The 18,996-nt window shown below is 36.3% G+C and overlaps 1 protein-coding gene across 1 annotated transcript in view; it reads right to left on the minus strand.

Moving 5' to 3' along the window:
* Positions 1-1,958: 1,958 nt before the first annotated feature.
* The window catches only part of LOC145675506 (uncharacterized), a 50,123-nt gene continuing 33,085 nt past the window's right edge, over positions 1,959-18,996 (minus strand). The window contains exons 3-6 of the mRNA XM_081745957.1: positions 15,531-15,639; positions 10,170-10,252; positions 3,573-3,717; positions 1,959-2,185 (exon numbers count right to left, since the gene is read on the minus strand). Of these exons, the coding sequence (XP_081602083.1) occupies positions 2,109-2,185; positions 3,573-3,717; positions 10,170-10,252; positions 15,531-15,639 (414 nt within the window). The 3' untranslated portion in view covers positions 1,959-2,108. The remainder of the gene's footprint in view (positions 2,186-3,572; positions 3,718-10,169; positions 10,253-15,530; positions 15,640-18,996) is intronic.

Genomic DNA, 18,996 nt, shown 5'->3' on the forward strand with positions numbered 1-18,996 from the left:
TTCAAGCAAGTTGATTGGTTGATGTGAAGTTTACAATCCCGTTCATCAGTGACATTATACGAGAAATGGACCTACAACTTAATGTTGGATTTAAATCACACCAAGATGATGAATTTAAACTACGATTCGAAACCGGGTGTCGCGTTGAAGATGTGTACAGTATCTACATAGCAACAAAGAAGTTCCTATATTCAAACTTTGATAAATATATATGCCTACAATGAGTATATAGGAGTAATAATGGTTTACATTCTCACCACATCAAAGTCGCTCATTGTAATAGAGATGTATGAAAGCATAGGAATGTCGAAGAGGTATGAATATTGATGTACTCATCTAGCTGTAGATTTATTTCAAGCGATTTTTTCTGTAGTTTCGCTTTGAATCCTAAACTTGTCCTAAATATTAAGAAACTGCAGCAAGTATAGTATACTATACTGTCGTAGCACGCTCGGAACTAGACGATGCCTAGGGCCTGGCCATTTCTAAATTTTTTTTTGGACCCTCAAATCACAATGCATTATTATGTGTCCCTTTAATACAAAAATTAAAATTTAGATATTTCTATGAGGTCCGTTATAATAAATTCATTATAATTCTCATCCACTTGGCTACACGTTTGTTTTGACGAAACGTGTAATTTGCGTGTTTTTTTTCGGTAATAAGCATATCAATTATAATAGATTTTTATCTTTTCTTAAAGTTGCGTTGCTGTATGCAAAGTTTGCGGAGACTGATAAATATATGGATCGGAATGTGCCTCGGAGGTATGTAGAACACAGTTAGAAACGAATGATAGAATAAGAATACACATTTTTCAGCGAAAATTTACATCAATTTCTTGGTCACTCCTCAACAACATCATAGATAATGGGCTCCATTCCGAGTGTTCTTGGAATCTTCAAAAATTGTAGATTGCAAGATTACAAATATTTCTATGAATTTTATTCAAACAAAAGAAGAGTTTCCCACAAAATGGCCCATTTTTAACACACGTGACGTCGAAATTAAATTTAACTTAGCCTAACCTAACCTTAACTTAACGTGAATTATTCTACCCTGCTCTTCACCTAATACACGTCGGTACCAGTAAATTTGTAGTCCGGATTAAAGGGGGCTTAGCGAGGCTTTAACCACCGGCCTCCAAGTGGACAGGGGCTTCTACTTTGAAAGAAATCTCAACATTCTATCTAAAAAGAATCATAAGGATACAATCATCATCATAAAATAAAATATGACCAAACAATGAAACATACTCTTTTAACTTTTCTACTGTACTTTTACAGAAAAATATTAGGCGAAGTCAGCAGAGGCCACATATTTTTTCTAGCCTCGGGTCTCCAAATGGGTTAATCCGTTCCTGGTCTAGGTGATAGATAATTTTCCCTTCTGGTTAAAAAAGATTCTATAGAAACTATATTAGGAAACTATAGTGAGGGAGTAGGATGGGAATTACGGATATCAAATATGAGTAATTATTGATATAGTGAGGTTTAGAGTTGTTACGATTTAGGCCCACTATCGTATTTATGACCCTCCAAATTTTTTGTGGCTAGTCGCGGGCCTGTGTCGTAGAGAAAGAAAAGAATTTGAGGTTCTACTGAAAGTAAAATTTTAGATTTGTTCAACAATACGAAAAATAGCAGAAATTATCCAGAATAGCCTACCTCTCAATCAAGGATGGAAAACAATTGATATCCTTAGCATTACATTTAACAGAAAGCGATTTAACTTATTACAGAACCCGGTTGTTAAGTTACCTTCAGGAACAAAAAATAATGCTGCCATCACTTTAGAGAAACACTTTCTTTATGTAATTGAAACTACTACCATAAATTTAAATGGTGGGACGATTCCGTAGCTAGAACGGATGGCAAACGTTTGTTAGACCGCTCCTGTGAATAGTTGAGTTGTGTCATAAATTGTTTTTTCTTTAAAAAAGAAGAACAAATACTCACTTACAACCATTTTATACTCATTTTATTCTTCTCTATTAATTTATTACAACTCGCCTTTACTTTTATCAGAAAACAATAAACAGGATTTGTCATAAATTTCAAAAATTACAATCGTGGTATCCTTTTAGTTAATATTTCACACTAACAGATTCAGTTCAAGTAAGAGATATTGCCTGTGACTAGCCGGTAATAGTAGAGGACAAACATCCAATACCCAGTGTAAAAATCTGGAAAGATGTAGACATAGTTAATAGAGAATCAGTAATCTACAAAAGATTATTTTCTCTTGATTTTTTCTAAATATTAGGTTTATTGATACGTCCTATATAAGTGAAAACATTTAAATGCTTACACGTAGTAGTTATAAATCATTTAAGCCAGGGTTTCTCAACTTGAGGGTTGCCAGAGGGTTTCATGGGGATAGCGAAGATAAACGTAAGAGAGAAATATAATTAGAATCTAATACCGGAAAATATTTTTAAATATTTGAGGGAGCGAGTTGTCGGAGTTGTTTTGAAACGCCCTGTATATAACTTCAATATCGCAAGAATGTTCCATCTCCTCTATTGTAACCGGAAGTGATAAACATCAATTAGCACTTCCGGTTTCATGGTTAATCCTCATACAGCGAAAGCAGTAAGAGGTAGCGAGTAATGAATTTTTGATATAGATACTGCGACCGAAGAACAGGTTACATCTTTAATCTTATTCCTCTATTGCATCGAATAGTTGTAAATTTATATTTCCAGTTTGAGTATTGAGTTCGTATATTTTGGAAGTCTACTGTAATTTCAGACTGTGAAATGAAATTCACTCGTTTGTCTTCTGCTGTTGGTAACAGACATACTCCTAACAGTGATACTCACACTGCTTTAAACTATTGCCATTGTTTACAAAAAAGATATAAAAGTAACTATTCTCTTTTGTTTACAATAAACGTTCATATAAACTTTATGTAATTTTGTTTGTCTCTAATAAAGTCACTTGATTTATTATACGACAGTGCAGTACATCTATTTGTTTCCCATAGAGTACACAAAATAATATAATCCACACCTAACAGAAATGAAAACTAGTACATAATAATAGCTGAATAAATCACAGTATAATAAGTAAATAACTATATAGTATATTAGAAAACATGAATTTGGAAACTACTCATAAAGATTTGAAATTTTCATCATGTGGATCCGAATCTAGTTCGGATCTGGGCTCGGTCAGGTCTACGATATTCGGATCCCAAAAAAATTGGCGATCCATGTTAGAGGCTTATATAAATATTGTGGTTACAATTTTCCCACTATATCTTGCTCCAGGCATTATACCACTTCAGAATACCCTCATGACTAAGCGATCAGTGTACTCGCGTTTGGCGGGGGAAACCCGTGTTCAATTCTCGGCGGGATTTCATATGGCTCGATTTCACGTTCATCAGTAACTCCCGTCTCAGATAGCCTCGCTGTTCAAAAGGACGTTAAACTCGAAAAACAAAGAATGGATAGTTCGGCCACTGCAGGCTTGTCTATTTTTTAAAATCTAAAACTAGATCATCTGTGGTGATTTTTCAGCTTAAGAATATGTTAAAATGTAATTTTAAAACATAAAACCGCTTACACACAATCATTTTACACGTGTCCGAGAAAGTTACCCATCCAGCTCTCTCCGGAATAGCAAACGCAAGATATGTGTTTGTCACAAGTAGCAGCACAACAATAAAGGCTACTTCAACTAACCAAAGCAGAATTAAAAAATCACAGCCCTGAAAAAGAAATTGTACATTGTTTAATTAAATATAGATATATAAAATAATGAAACATTATATCTACACTCGTGCTCATAAATTAAGGATAATGCAGATACATGGTCAAACAACGCTCTGGTGGGCGATTTTCGGATGGAAATCACCTCGGGGTATGACCATGCAAACCATTTGTCCATTCGGTGCGGTGCATGCCGTGCGGTCGTCGCACGGTGGCGCTGGCAGCAGTCCAAATACGCAGAGGTGTATTGGTGCATGCCAGAGTGCGGTGCGGCGTTTAAATGTGCAGATGTTGTCAGACGTGCTAATGGTGACTGTGTGTTGAAAATGGCTCAAAGAACACATATTGATGGCGTTATGAGGGGTAGAATAATAGGGCGACTGGAGGCTGGTCATACACAGAAGGTCGTAGCACGGGCTCTCCGTGTACCACAAAGTGTGATCTCAAGATTATGGCAACGATTCCAGCAGACAGGAAACGTGTCCAGGCGCTACAGTACGGGACGCCCGAAGTGTACAACACCGCAAGAAGACCGATATCTCACCATTAGTGTTCACAGACGGCCACGGAGTACAGCAGGTAGTCTTGCTCGGGACCTTGCCACAGCCACTGGAACAGTTGTCTCCAAACACACAGTCTATAGACGACTGAACAGACATGGTGTATTCGCCCGGAGACCTGCGAGGTGCATTGCACTGACCTCTGTTCAGAAAACAGCCCGTAAAGCCTGGTGTCAAGAACACAGTACATGATCAATGGAACAGTGGTCCCAGGTTATGTTCACGGACGAGTCCAGGTATAGTCTGAACAGTGATTCTCGCCGGGTTACCATTTGGCGTGAACCAGGAACCAGATGCCAACCCCATATCCTTGAAAGGGACCGCACCATCAATCAGGGAAGTGGTTTGATGGTGTGGGGTGGGATTATGATTGGTTCACGTACACCCCTGCATGTCTTTGACAGAGGAACTGCAACAGGTCAGGTGTATCGGGACGTCATTTTGCATCAGTATGTTCGCCTTTTCAGGGGTGCAGTGGGTCCCATCTTCCCCCTGATGGATGATAACGCACTGCCCCACCGAGCTGCCATCGTGAAGGAGTACCATGAAACAGAAGATATCAGGCGAATGGAGTGGCCTGCCTGTTTTCCAGACATAAACTCCATCGAGCATGTCTGGGATGCTCTCGATCGACGTATTGCTGCACGTCTTCAAACCCCTAGGACACTACTCCGACGGCACTGGTGCAAGAATGGGAGGCTATACCCCAGCCGCTGCTCGACCACCTGATCCAGAGTATACCAACCCTTTGTGCGGTCTGTGTACGTGTGCATGGTGATCATATTCCACATTGATGTCGGGGTACATGCGCAGGGAACAGTGGCGTTGTGTAGCATATGTATTTCTCAACTTATCACCAATACCGTGGATACCGTGGATATCATCAATACCGTGGTACCGATATGTTTCGTTTGTTCGTATGTTGTGTTCACTATGTGCCTATGCTATTAGCGTCAGTTTTGTTTAGTGCCACGTTGTGCAGTACCGCAATCTGCAATTATCCTTAATTTTTTAGCATGAGTGTACTACTCCATATATGAGCGATAGCTGAGTGCTTAACACGTGTGTCTTTGGTGGTACCCGGGAAAATTTTTAAAAAGATCTTGAACAAGAATTTACTACTGCTAGTAGCACTGCTCTCAGGTCGTTCCTGATTTTTCCTTCCTTCTTTTTTCATAGCAGTCTATACTACAATTTATACTACTTGTTCTTTCTAAAGCTCGATGGACGCACATGTTAGTCAATGCGGTGTTGCCAGCTTTTGTGTCGGGTGTTGAAACACGAAATTATGCACTGCAAGTAAATCTATGTTTTATAAAATTAAATGACACGGAAGAGAACTAAAAAGAAAGTTCTCAATAACTAGCAGGTCCACTACTTAAATTGACAGTCGATATGCATTTGTTTATATTGACATGTGTACTTCTTTATATTCAAATTGCTAACGTGGGAAAACAGTGGAACGTTTACCATTCTGGAGCGAGAGAAATGTACTGTTGCCACGATAATGGACTGAACGTACTGTTGCCATAGAAACAATTCTTCTTTCCTGATTGTTATGACGATGTGCAGGAAGGGAAAAACAGAGGAAAGCAAATGTCAGAAAGGACAAGATGTATAAAATGAAGTATAGCAGTAAAACTAAAACATACAAAGAGTCAAGAGAGGACTGTTTTGAGAGGAAACACACAACAAACACTACAGAGAATTATATGCTAATTCAATATGCAAATAGACATGTCAAACGTGATAAAACAAAGATAAAATAAATATTATTATTTTTACATCAGCATATACTACAGTATACATGATATTATAACTTGTAGATAGACTTCTAGGTTTACCACTATGTTAAAGTATGTCGTTTTTTCGTTATATTTATATCTAGTTAACGAATATGTTTTATTTAATGTATTGCATATTTTTCGAAGCTTAGCATCTTTTGCCCATGTAGCCATAGAGAGTATGAGACTTGAACATTTAATTAACTTTATTTGAACTTTTAAAGTTGCGAATCTTGATAAAATAACAATTTATTTTACGTTTGCAAATTGCAGTTTACGCAACACATAACACAAACAGCATAAGAGGCAGGAAAAACAACAAAACTGTCCAAGCTCCACACAATAGAAATATATAAATAACACTTGATATTTAGTTTGTCCAAAGATTGCAGAACGTAATATTTGGAGCAGTGGGCATCGTTTACATCACAATCTGTTTCCTATTAAAAAGTATTCAATTTTATTTGGTAAGCCACCTAGGTCACTAACCCATTTCTCAAGATTTTATTTTACAAAAGCCTGGGATCGGCTTGTCAGTTCTAAATCCCGAAGTTTTTTAATTTTACTTTTGTTACGTTGAGCTCCAAGACTTGACAAGACCATAACGCACACATGCACATCAGATGCAAGCCGAGAGCCACCAACCCGAACTCTGCATAATTTCCAATGAGTACTTGGACTAATGGGATTTATTACCAAACTAAAGTATCATCTCAACTATGATATTGAAACACATTATACACATTGTAAAACCGTTCAGTGTGCTCATACCCCATACTGAACATTTCTACAGGTCAGTATCGGTTCTGTCACTGTCATTTTCTCATGATTACCGTTGCTTGTTGGAAACGAGAGGAATTTCTGTTTGTTCTATCTAGTCCTATTTGAGCGTACTCTGAATACTAGAGATGCAAAAAAGCCGGCATTTTTGAATCGATGGTTTTTTTCACATAAAAAGCCGGCTTTTTTGGGAAAAAACGAGAATTTTAGAAATTTTGGCTTTTTTCATTTTCATGATTTTTCTATCTAAATAGCTCTCTTATAGTATATTCTATAGTTAGATAAGAATTCCATGACCTGAATGCCATATTTCGCTCTAAAATTCACCATCAAGATGGATGGAGCACATGTTTTACGAATTAAAGCTAACATAAAGAATGTAGTATTTGAGGGCAATTTTAGAGGCTATTTAATTTTATTTTAACATTTGAGTTATCGACATTTTTTTGTTCTTGGGACCATTTCAGTTTGTCGTCTGTGTTTCTTTTTTAAAAGCTTAGTACTCTAGCTCCTAGCGCAAAAGTTAAACTTACGTTTTTCTATATATTCGTCAAAGCGTACGTTTTTCAGTATATCCATCTAACCGTACTTCCATATTTCTGTTACACTGCAGCTGTGCAACGATTTAGCAATAACTTTCCGGATACAACCTTAAATACTAATTTATACAAATAATCAGTAGCGGATTTAGAAACGTACTTTGGGACCCGTTTCTCTGATTGTTTCATTTTCTAAAATGTCCTAATTTTATTTGGGAGGAGCTTGAAGTTTATGAGTACAGGCATAACTAATACTGTATTTTGTCTCGTTTATATATTTAGCGATAATCTTCCGGATACAACCTTGAAGATCATTTTATACTGAGAATAAGTGGCGGATTTAGAAAAGTATTTTGGGAGTTTTTTTCTTTTTTTACTAATGTTTAGTTTTTCTAAACATTCGTAATTTTTATTTGACGGCAGCTTAAAGTTTATGAGCAAAGGCATAACTAATAGGTATTTCGTTTGTTTTAGACATTCCGTAATTTTGGGGAACAGGCTTCAGTCCGAAAGACCGCCCCCCTAACCTTCGCAAAACCGTCACTGCTGGTAATCAGTAATAATAACGATTTAAAAACAATAAGAAATGAAGTCGGCCAACTCACAGTACACGCACTATTTCTATTTCATAGATGGAATGAAGAAAAGTTTTGTCAGAATGGTCGAATGCTGAGTTGAATCCCGGACTTCCCGATAGAAGCGCAAAACCTCCACTCAGTCATGTTTGTTGTGCAGTTGTATTTACCTTAACTAAAATATTTATTTATTTATTTATTTATTTAACAATCACCAGATACAGCTCAGAGGCCATTTTACACTGGATAACAACAACAACAATAACAATGGAAAGGATTTGGGAAGGTATCGGCCAGGGCCTGTTTACTTGGTACCATCCCGGCATTTGCCTGGTAGGACTGAGGGAAACCCTGGAAAACCTCAGTCAGGATGGTCGGCAGCGGGATTCGAACCCACGACCTCCCGAATGCAAAGCCAACGCTCTACCACTTGAGCTACTTCGCTCGGTGATATATTCCGTAGTGCTTTTTTTTGGTGTTGGTGGGGTGGGGAGAGTGCCATAATGATATGAAGGGTGTGAGCCAAGAACATGGTAACTAACAAATTTTCAATTGCTGAGTTATGCAGCACCAGATAGACAGCAACGCATACCGCTTCGTTTAATCCCTCATGTATAGTCTTATGTAAAAAATCAGCTTTCCGACTTTTTCTAATTTCTTAAAATGGTAAAATTGTGGTTTATCATGTTCTTACCTCACACCCTTCATATGTTTAATCCCTCTTGTTAAAAATACAGAAAACTTGAGGACTGAGTAAACCGTGATAGTGCTTATATAAAACTGTAGAATTTCAAGAATATACAAAACCAAAAGCTCTAGGTGTGCAGCCTTTAAGTGTATCATATAAATCTAAGTATTTTTCTTATGTATTATTTTAATTTTATTTTGTTCCAAAAAGAGGGTATGGAATATTTTGAAGTAAAAATACTACATAGAATTTTGCTACTTATTTGAGTATTTTTTTTAAAAAAAGAAGTATTTGCTTTTAGGGTTTGCTGGTTTACACCAGCTATTTTTCTTCTTTTTTTAAATAAACAACTGGTTTAAACAGAAAAAAAATAAAAAGAACGAATCATGTGAACTTCATGGTGACGTTTCCATACATCAAACCATCTGCAGTAGTTTTATTTTTTTTCACCTTTTAATCAAGGTGTCCCATGTTCAATTCTCGGTCGAACCACAACTCTTCTTTCATGCGTAAACAAAGTAGCGTTTCGGATGTAACTTTAAGCGAAAGTCTTCTCCTTGATAATTTCGGTATTACGTAAGGATGTTAAGCCTAAACATACGAAACGAAACTAAATTGTATATTTCTGCATGCCTGAATGCCTGTTGTTTTATAAAGAAGCCAAGGTTGCTTAAATATATTGATATAAATTGACAAAATTTATCGATTGCCTACGTAGCTTCCAACATTAGCTTGGATTGTACTTTCAATGATATGTATGCACTAAATTTGTAATTTAATACCTCAGTTTTAGCGTACTGATTATGATACGTTGACCTTTAAATTTTACATGCAAAGCAATAAGATGATTTTTTCCGTTATTGTTTTACTTTTAGAGTAATGACGGGATTTTCCCGATGGCTAGGGCGGGAGTTTCTCAATTTAAGAAATTTACTGACCGGACTTCTTTAAGCTTATGTGACCTCTTCCAGCATAACCCCGTTGTTGCATAATAACCCAAGGCAAAACAAACTTATTTCTGTCAATATGTAATATAAATACATAAAGCAAAATATCTAAACCCAAAAAACCTGGTTTAAACAAAAAAAAGCCTAGTTTAAACTCCCCCCAAAAAACGGGTTTTTGGCATTTTCAAAAACAACCATGGTTCTTGCCAACCCTTCTTACTTTTGTATGTAGGAGGTTAAAAAAAATCTTATTATATACATTGGCTAATCCTTTGGAATTCATAATGTAAATATGTTGAGAAGTAATACTGTTTGAAATATCTCTTCGAAATTCATGGTTTATTTTCGAGGTTTTACATTATTATCGGCATCAACCACTAATTAAATGACTTTTTGTGTGTAGAGAAGCGAAACAAAATCTGGTTTATCAATTTAAAGCAGAATTTTCAAAAAAGCCCAAAATTTCCCAAGCAAAAAAGCGAAGCAGAAAAAACCGAGTTTTTTTTTCAAAAAAGCCGGTTTCTTCCGGGCCCTTGCATCTCTACTGAATACATAAATATTTAACGCTTTGCACTTACCAATAACATCCCCAGAAAAAGAGTCCATGCACAAAAAGTAGAAGCAAGACTGTCTACAATGCCATAACCTCCTGGGTGCACAACTGCGAATAGAAAACAATCTCACTAATTAAATGTTTATAAAGAATTAAACGGATTCATAAAGGTGCAAACAGTGGTGTAGCCACGAACCGACATGCTAAGAGTTTCGAGTAAAGTTGTTTCGATATTTAGTGTTAACTTGTTAAGGTTTGCATGTGAACTTGTTAGAATAACAGATTCAATTTCAAATTAATATTATGGTTATTATCTGAACAATGTTAAAAATAAAGAAATATTCTTGTCTCCTACCCATATTACACAAAGAAGACCATTTAGCTTCATACGTCCTTGCAATTTTTAAACCAACGTACAAAAAACGCTGAAATTTTGTAATGTGCAAATATCCAAAGGGTTACACTGTTTGTTATTATCTATTATACCACACGGTTAAGAATGTTGCCAACCCAACATAAAGATATTTTTTCAGCTAACACTGAGACAGGTTATTACCTATTGCTAAAATACATGTACAAGGAAAATATAGAATAACACATTTGTCATGCAGTGTTGCGATCTCAGGACTCTAGAATCTCACAAACATCCATATATTGATGGCCTCTACAGCAGTAATAACGCAAATGAGACAGATTCAAATCAAAAATGAATTAGTATTTAATATTATGTTCATGACATGATGGATTTCGAATAAATGCAAATCAATGTACAAGGGATTTAAAATCTGACTATTTTCTAAAGATTTTATCTTGAAAAACTATTTAAATAAAAATCTCGTCAAACTGTATCATATAATTGGTTTTCAATAGTTGAGAAGTTACAATACGGTTTACAGCAATTCGATGTTTCAGACCGTTTTGCACATGTTGCAAAAAATGTTGAAGTTTGCAACAATGCTTAGCATCAAGTAATTCCGAGAAATTATTGTAATTACACCTGGAAGAAAGTATTTTTCTAGTGTTATAGAAGGAAAGTAAATGAAAAATTGTTATAGAAGGTTTCCACGAATACGCCATTTTAAGCAATATATCAAGTTGTACCATTTTTTTATCTCTCGAACGGTTGTAGATCTCAAATTGTTATAAACGTCATTATGATCTTTATGTCTATTCAAAACCGTGTATACAATTCGAGTTGAGTTTTAGTTAAGTGTTTTCAGTAGCGAAGCTTTATGAGACGGGACCTATTGATTAATGTGGAATCCAAACCACATGGGCTCTCGCCGGGAATCAAACCCGTATCACCCAGCCGAAGGCGTGTACACTAACTATTTAGCCACGAAGGAGCTTTGTATGCAATTCTACGTGATACTTAGTTAAACACTTTTTTAAATTAAGTTCTTTGAAAAAAAAGTAATTTTTTAAATTTCTTCTTTGTTTGTACTTGTTCGAAATACATAATATTATGACCGTAATGTTTGATACTATAGTACTTGAGATATGCATCAATTACGTTATTACAGTTATAAAACCTCTCAAATTTGGTTGTTTTCTATGCTTGTGATGATGTGGGGTCCTTAGTTTGCAACACTGCATGAGATGTGCCTTGTTGTATGGTTCTCTTTTATATGTAGATTTGAAATTTGTAGTAATCTGATGTGGTGCGATTTAAAAGGATACAACTTTAAGTTGAGTTGCCCACATTGTTAAACTTGTGATATCACAGAGTATGTCAAACAATGTTTCCCTACCGAAATTTGAATCGTACAAAATTTTAGCGTTTTTCGTCAGTTTAAAAGTTACAAGGGCGTATAAGATAAGTGTTCCACCTTCAGCTCCAAAAGTTCTTTCCGTCTTTTCTTTACAAAACTAGTTTCGTAAATAACTTCAAAATGGAAAGACAATTTGAGTACAATTTTCAGTAAATTAAAAATAAAGTAATTTTCTGTACGTTCCCGCCTCGAAAGTCGGTGAATATGCCCATTCCATTGTTATTCCCAAAATAAAGTATCCAAAACGGGAAAATAACTTTTGTCGCTGACTGTACATATCGATCTTTTCCCACTGAAAGCTCTGTAACATCACAATTTGCCTAGCTTATCGACTTCGAAGAAGCTGGCAGGTAACTTGACGTTGATGAAAGACAGTTCCAATAGTCAGCAACAATTTTCATAAAGTAGTCGATAGTTCTGAAGGCATACCTTTTGTACACTTCCAACATTTGCTCTCTCTCTCTTACGTCATCTCCTCTCACCCTTTCTTATTGCATTTCTTCTTACGTTTCTTAGACTATAAAACTTTTCAGGGGATATCATGAATTTTTCAACAACTTTTCCATGGGCATAGGCCTCCTTGCAAAAACCCCTGAAGATATCATGGCATGTGCAGTACGTACTAAGGTTTATCAGTAAGACAGAAAAGATTTAAAATTTTAATAATAAAATAAAGAAAAGGTCGCTCGCCTTTTGGAACAGATCATTCAGCCTCGAAGACTTGTACGTACTGTTAACATTTTCTACAACTTTTTTGAATAAGGCACATGGTGCCGTACATTTGAAGGTGGCCATATTGATTTGGTGTGTTAAAAAAAGCCTTATGATTAGCTTTGTAATACAAAATTAATCTGAAGTGTCTATATTCTATATTATCAGAATTTCATGTCACGACCCCCCTAAACGAACCAATATTTGTTCCAGTAAAATAGTGTAGAATTGATGACAATAGTATTTCATTGTACGGACCTCCCCTTCACGAAATTCTGGCTACGTGCCTGTTTTAAGACACACAGTCTATTAGGTTTTAGACCCCATAAGGATTCTGCCGTCTACAGTCGGAAAATTTGTCCATGCCAACCAGATGCCGGGGTAGGATTTCCGGCGCTGGACGCTGGCGTCTTTCAGTGCAATTTTCGACCGCGACGAATAGTTGTCTTGCCGAACAGTCGGCAAACAGCCGGAAAGGAGCATTAAATGCGCCGGCGCCGCCGTCAAAAAGACGAAGGCATAAGGAGTAGGCAGAGAGTAAGAGAGAGGACTCTCCAACTGTTTTGCCGACTCTGACAGTCGGCAACAGTCGGCAAAGGGTCGGCAAAGGGCATTTTATTTTACGATTTTCGACCGCTTGCCGTCTCGGCAAAAGGTCGGCAACTTTGAACAAGTAGATCGTCGTGGCGGCTCCCTGCGGCGGCCCACAACCGTCGACGGTGGCAACCCGTCTTTCCGACTGCGACTTCCTGATGGGGGAGGAGCTACCTACTGAAAAAATACATTTTTGAATCACTATAACATATATATTATTATATAAAAAATGGATGTAACTATGTGTGCCTGATCATCACTTTCAAACTGCAAAGTCAAATGAAATGACTTTGGTATATAGTTAGGCCTTAATCGAAAGTGGGATGTTATCACATCACTTTTATTATAATAATACCTTAAGCGGTAGTGGAAATCCGAATTTTTGCAAAAAAAAAAAAAAAAAAAAAAAAAAAGTGATTTCATCAAAAGGGGATTATTTTAGTGGAGTTACTTTACCAATGAACTATGTGCGTATAATGGAAGTATTATATTATCTCTGATTAAGAAGGGATGAGTCGAGGCAGAGGATGAGATCCCTGCAAATCGGAGCCTTGTATATAAACCATGAAAGTCTATGGTCGGCGTTGTGGGCCATGCGGGGATGATATAGTCACAGTATAATCTCATCGAAAAGCACACTTTGTTTTGGTTTCAGTTCTCAATGATAGAAATGTTCAGTGTTAAAGGAGCATAGGAGCATCGGAGGAAGTTTGGGGAGTTATCTAAACTAAAATATAGCGGATTTCGATCTTAAAAGTCAAAAAATACAAGGAGACAAGATACTAATACACATCATCAGCTGAACGTCAAGGACAGACACAAATAAAATGCAAGTAAGAAAAACTGTTATGTTTATATATAAAAGGATGGGTTGGGTTGACCTCTGTTGCAGCTAATATTAAACTAGATAGGATGAATGAAGGTTCATCTGAATTTGCCCACAATAGACCCATTTTTTCAAATTTACTTTTGACGAATATTAGACAGATGCTCGAAAATGTTTCTTGTGACCTAGGATTTGATCCATACGCCTACATATTTGATCCTTAAATTAGCTAGACGCGAGACTCGTATTTCCAGTCGCCATGGGATATATTATTTTATATTATACTATATCCCATGGAAATTAGCTAGACGCGAGACTCGTATTTCCAGTCGCCATGGGATATATTATATTATATTATACTATATCCCATGGAAATACGAGTCTGGCGTCTAGCTAATTTAGGGATCAAATATGTAGGCGTATGTATCAAATCCAAGGTCAGAAGAAAAATTTTGGAGCACCTGTCTAATATTCGTCGAAAGTACCTGAGAGAAATGAGTCTATTGTGGGTATATTGAGCTGAACCTTCATTCATCCTATGTAGTTTAGTTTTAACTGCAGCATAGTTAAAAGTTCAACCCTTCTCGGAAATTTCACGAGGATGAACGTTCAATTTATCAGATGTACCTTCGTGCTCTAGGAGAATTTAACGTTCAATCAGCTAGTTGAACCTTCATTCTGCAGGAGATTTTTAACGTTCAACCAGCTAGTTGAGCCTTCATCCTGCAGGATAATTTAACGTTCAATCAGCTAGTTCAACCTTCATCCTTCCGAAGAGTTACACGTTTAACCAACCCTGATGAACCTCCATCATTGAGCAAAGTTACACGTTCAACAAAAAATAGATGAAGTTACGTTCATCCATTTTGTGTACGCAGCTCAGCTGCATCCAGGTTTTAGATGAACGTTACGGATTTACTTTTTACAGTGTTCAGTTTACTTTTCCATATCTTAAATTTCTTTTTTTTATACTTTTAAATTTGTATTTCTTTTAACAAACAGGAAACAAAAAATATGCTATATTAATCATTGATGTAAGTTTTAATTCTGTAGCAAGTTTACACAATAAAAAGTGAAAAGTTGTCACGTACCTCTTAACTTTTCTGAGACAAAAGAAAAATGATCTAAAATAAATTTTAATGAAAACATTACCGCCATGCGACAAATAAGACGCTCACTGGCGTAATATTTTTTTGTCGATTTTTATCACTCCCACTACAACAGCGAGTGGCATGTTTCCACAGCGTTGTCGTGCTTTCAAGTTCTGCAATATTCTTCTGCACGGTATTGTTAATTGCACGCCATTCCCTTACATTCCTATACAACCTTTATTTACTTTCTTTGAAGACAACACTTGGGTACACCATTTCACACTGTTTGAATATGAACTTTACAAATTTGAACAAATAGAGCAGTACTTTTGTATAGTTTGATACCTTATCTTAAAAATATGATCGAAAGATAAAGTTATTTTGAACCATACCTAACCTTACATATCTGCGAGTAGATCGTGGGAGTCCCAATAGGAACGACCGAAATTTCACTTGATGCCTGACTTCGTGAAAGGGGAAAAAACCGAAAATACTGTTCATCTGGAAAGGGGAAAAAATACTGTAAATAAATTTAAAAAAAGACATACACAATTGCTAGCAAAAAAGGAAATATTATTTCAATATTTATAATATATGGTACAATATACTGACAGAAATGTAGCAAGCATGAGAGGACTTGACATGCGACCAACGTGAACATCGACATTAAATAGTACTATAATTACAATTTTAACATTTTCTTACTGACCTGATAATAGTTGAGTTGATTCTGAGTTTAACGTCCCGTTCAGCAGCGAGGCTATATGAGACGTGGACCTACTGATTAACGTGGAATCCGAACCACATGAGCTCCCGCCGGGAATCGAACCCGGGTCTCCCACGCCAAAGGCGCGTACGCTAACCGCTTAGCCACGGAGGGGCTCAGACCTGATAATAGTGTTACTATAACAAAAATACTCTTTCATACAATTGACTTGTTTGGTTATTTCCACACCACACTTAAAAATTCAAACCAATTTTTAACACCATAAAAACTTAGATGTTTTAGCATGGACAGCATCTTATAATGATTCTTCATAACGCCAAATTGTTTACCTATTCTACTGAACACAGTAAGTAATTTGGAGGCTTGTAATTAATCCCTTAAAAATTAACGATTATATTAAACTATTAAATTCTTTGTTAACGTTTAACTTAATTAACCCGTTAAACATTAACGATTACATTGATCAATTACATCCGTTGTTAACGTTCATTGAATTACATCCATTGAATTATGTATGTTTAAAGTAAATATCATGTAAAACATTAAAACAATCAAAATAAGAGTTGTACAATATAATGATAAAATGCCGTATCGAAAACCAGAATCAAGTTGCCATAGATGAAGCAGTGTTGCCAACTCATCATAAAAGTATTTTGTTTGAAATAGCACCATTTGCAAATGTGTACAGATTTAAAATGTACTATTATCACTAAACATAACAGTGAAGTGTAGTGGTACAGTGTGGCACACTGTTGGAGCTATGTGTGCTGAAAATTTACAATGGAGAAGTCTGATATCTGGCAACAGAGGAAAATAAAAGAATACTTTAGAAAAATGTGATGGATCTGCATTACATTTTCGTAGCCCCAGTGAATAAGCAGACAACCCGCGAAAACAAAAAAATTGCACAAGAGAAAAGAAACCCGTGTTTTCTAATTTTGTAAACTTCTTTTCCAGATTATCTTATTCAGATTTGGTAGAGTACTTTCTTAGTTTATATCTTTCGTGTTAAGTGACTAGTGATGGACAGTTCGGTTTCATTTCCGGAATTCAATCCTTTCAATCCATTCCAATGAAGGATTCGTTCCTCCGGATCGAATCCTTTGATTCCGGTAAGTTGTATGATTCAAAGTTACTTGGTTTATCAATTTGGTTCCTCTAAACAAGGATTCGATTCCTCTTCTGGATCGAATCCTTTGGTTCCAATGAATGGAATTATTCCGAATTCAAATACGCCTCAGCAATGTGATTCCTTCTTGCAGCCAAACCAGTCAAACAACTTTTATTGTCTGATAAGATACTGAAAAGTGATATTTTAGGAGCAGGGGATGAAAGCGTGCAGAAAGAGAATGCTTTCTCAACAAACACACACAAAAAGTTTAATTTCTTCAGAGTACTTGTGAAACGGAAAGAGAATTTTCCTAATGTGTCAGCGTTTATTATTAACAGAAAAAACAAGAAAGTTACAATATGCTCTCTGAACCTCAAGACAACAAGAGTTATGAATTTTTAAAAAATGAAAATCTTCTTTATCAAGATGCATCGCCGAGAATCGAATACAGGACCACCAAAGCGGGTTACGAAACACTTGTCTGTTATTTGCTGACCACCTTCTGTTTCAGTGTCGCCAGACATACGGTCTTGAACGTACAAATAAGGTAACTTGCTTCTTTCGTATGACATACGGCTCGTCTCCTTAAGCGTATTAAATCATGTACGGTGTTGCTAAAATCTTATAGAAAAAAATTATTTTTATGCAAAATGTGTTATCTTCTGTCATGTTGTCTCACAATCGCAGGGAGTTTACACAATGCCGAAACCAGATACAATGATGCTTTGGGCAAAATATTCTCCCTTCTAATTTCCAGTAAAACAAATGTAATCAAATCACTGATGATTTCAGTGGTGGCCCAAGAGGAATATTCTTCCCATGATATATATATCTCTGATCGTTTTCACCGTGATTCGCCAGTATTTTACGGTTACTTTCGCCCTCCGTATACCCAAAATCCTCCAGGTAAGGTAACCATAATTGCTGGATACCAATCCCGGCATTTTTAGAATGGGGTGGAGTTATTGAAAAATTAAAAAAGGAAGTTAAAATTCCAAAAATGCTTATACTCATTTTCTTTACTTAAAATATATATATTTTATATTATCTCAATTATTCTCTAAATTATTTTTTCTGATTAAAAATGAATTTTTCTGAGTATTCTACTGAAGAACACCTTATCACTATTGATTTTTTTTCATAAATGTCCGCAGAAGACAGCTTTGCAAGTAGTGATGAGCGCAAGAGTCTTGGTCTTCCAGCTTTTGTAAGAGTCTTGCATGCAAGACCAAGAACAAGATCAAGACCAGGAATCCCGATGCAAGACCAAGACGAAGACCAAGACCACACCTGCAAAACCAAGGCCAAAAACAAGACTCTTGCGCAAGAGTCTTGCACAAGTACCGATACTACTTCGATTTTTTGTAGAATGTAAAAAAGAAGGGGAAAATCATTACATCTCTTACTTGAATTTCTTGACTTCAGTAAAAATGCCGCTGGACTGAATGTACTCCCAGTAGTTTATGCAATACGTGTGAAACGATCTGCACTTGTAGCATACAGATACAGTACGGTATGTCGTTTTCTGAATTGATTGTTCGCGGTTTCTGTACATATTACTCGTTTTCAAGCCACAGAGGTGTCATCTTTCGCCATGTGAGCTTTATTGGTAGACAAACACAATGTGCGTGTTTTTTTAAAGGCTTTTCCGTTTCCTTCTACTTTCATCATTCCACCATTTCAGTAATTTCTCATCTTTACCGTCTCCCTTAGTCTCGGTGCATAATTATGGGACGTTAAACTAGATATTTCATCCCATTTCAAAGCATATTTTCTTCCAAAACTGAAGAGAAATGTAGTATTGAATATCGGTAATTCCGTACACCATAGACGCCAACCACATGGGTATGGACTTGGCTCCGGGACTCAAGCATCCGTTGGAAATTTTTAATGTGTGCTCATAAAATTAATATCGAAATAACATTTTCATGACATTGACAAAAACTTATGCAGAGATAAATGCAGAGATATTATTAAACGCTTGCAGGGACATGGGTTTAGAAGTAAATGCAGAGAAAAC

Source organism: Thermobia domestica, chromosome 18 (genome assembly GCF_964235325.1).
Source record: "Thermobia domestica chromosome 18, izTheDome1.hap1.1, whole genome shotgun sequence".
Classification (NCBI taxonomy): domain Eukaryota; kingdom Metazoa; phylum Arthropoda; class Insecta; order Zygentoma; family Lepismatidae; genus Thermobia; species Thermobia domestica.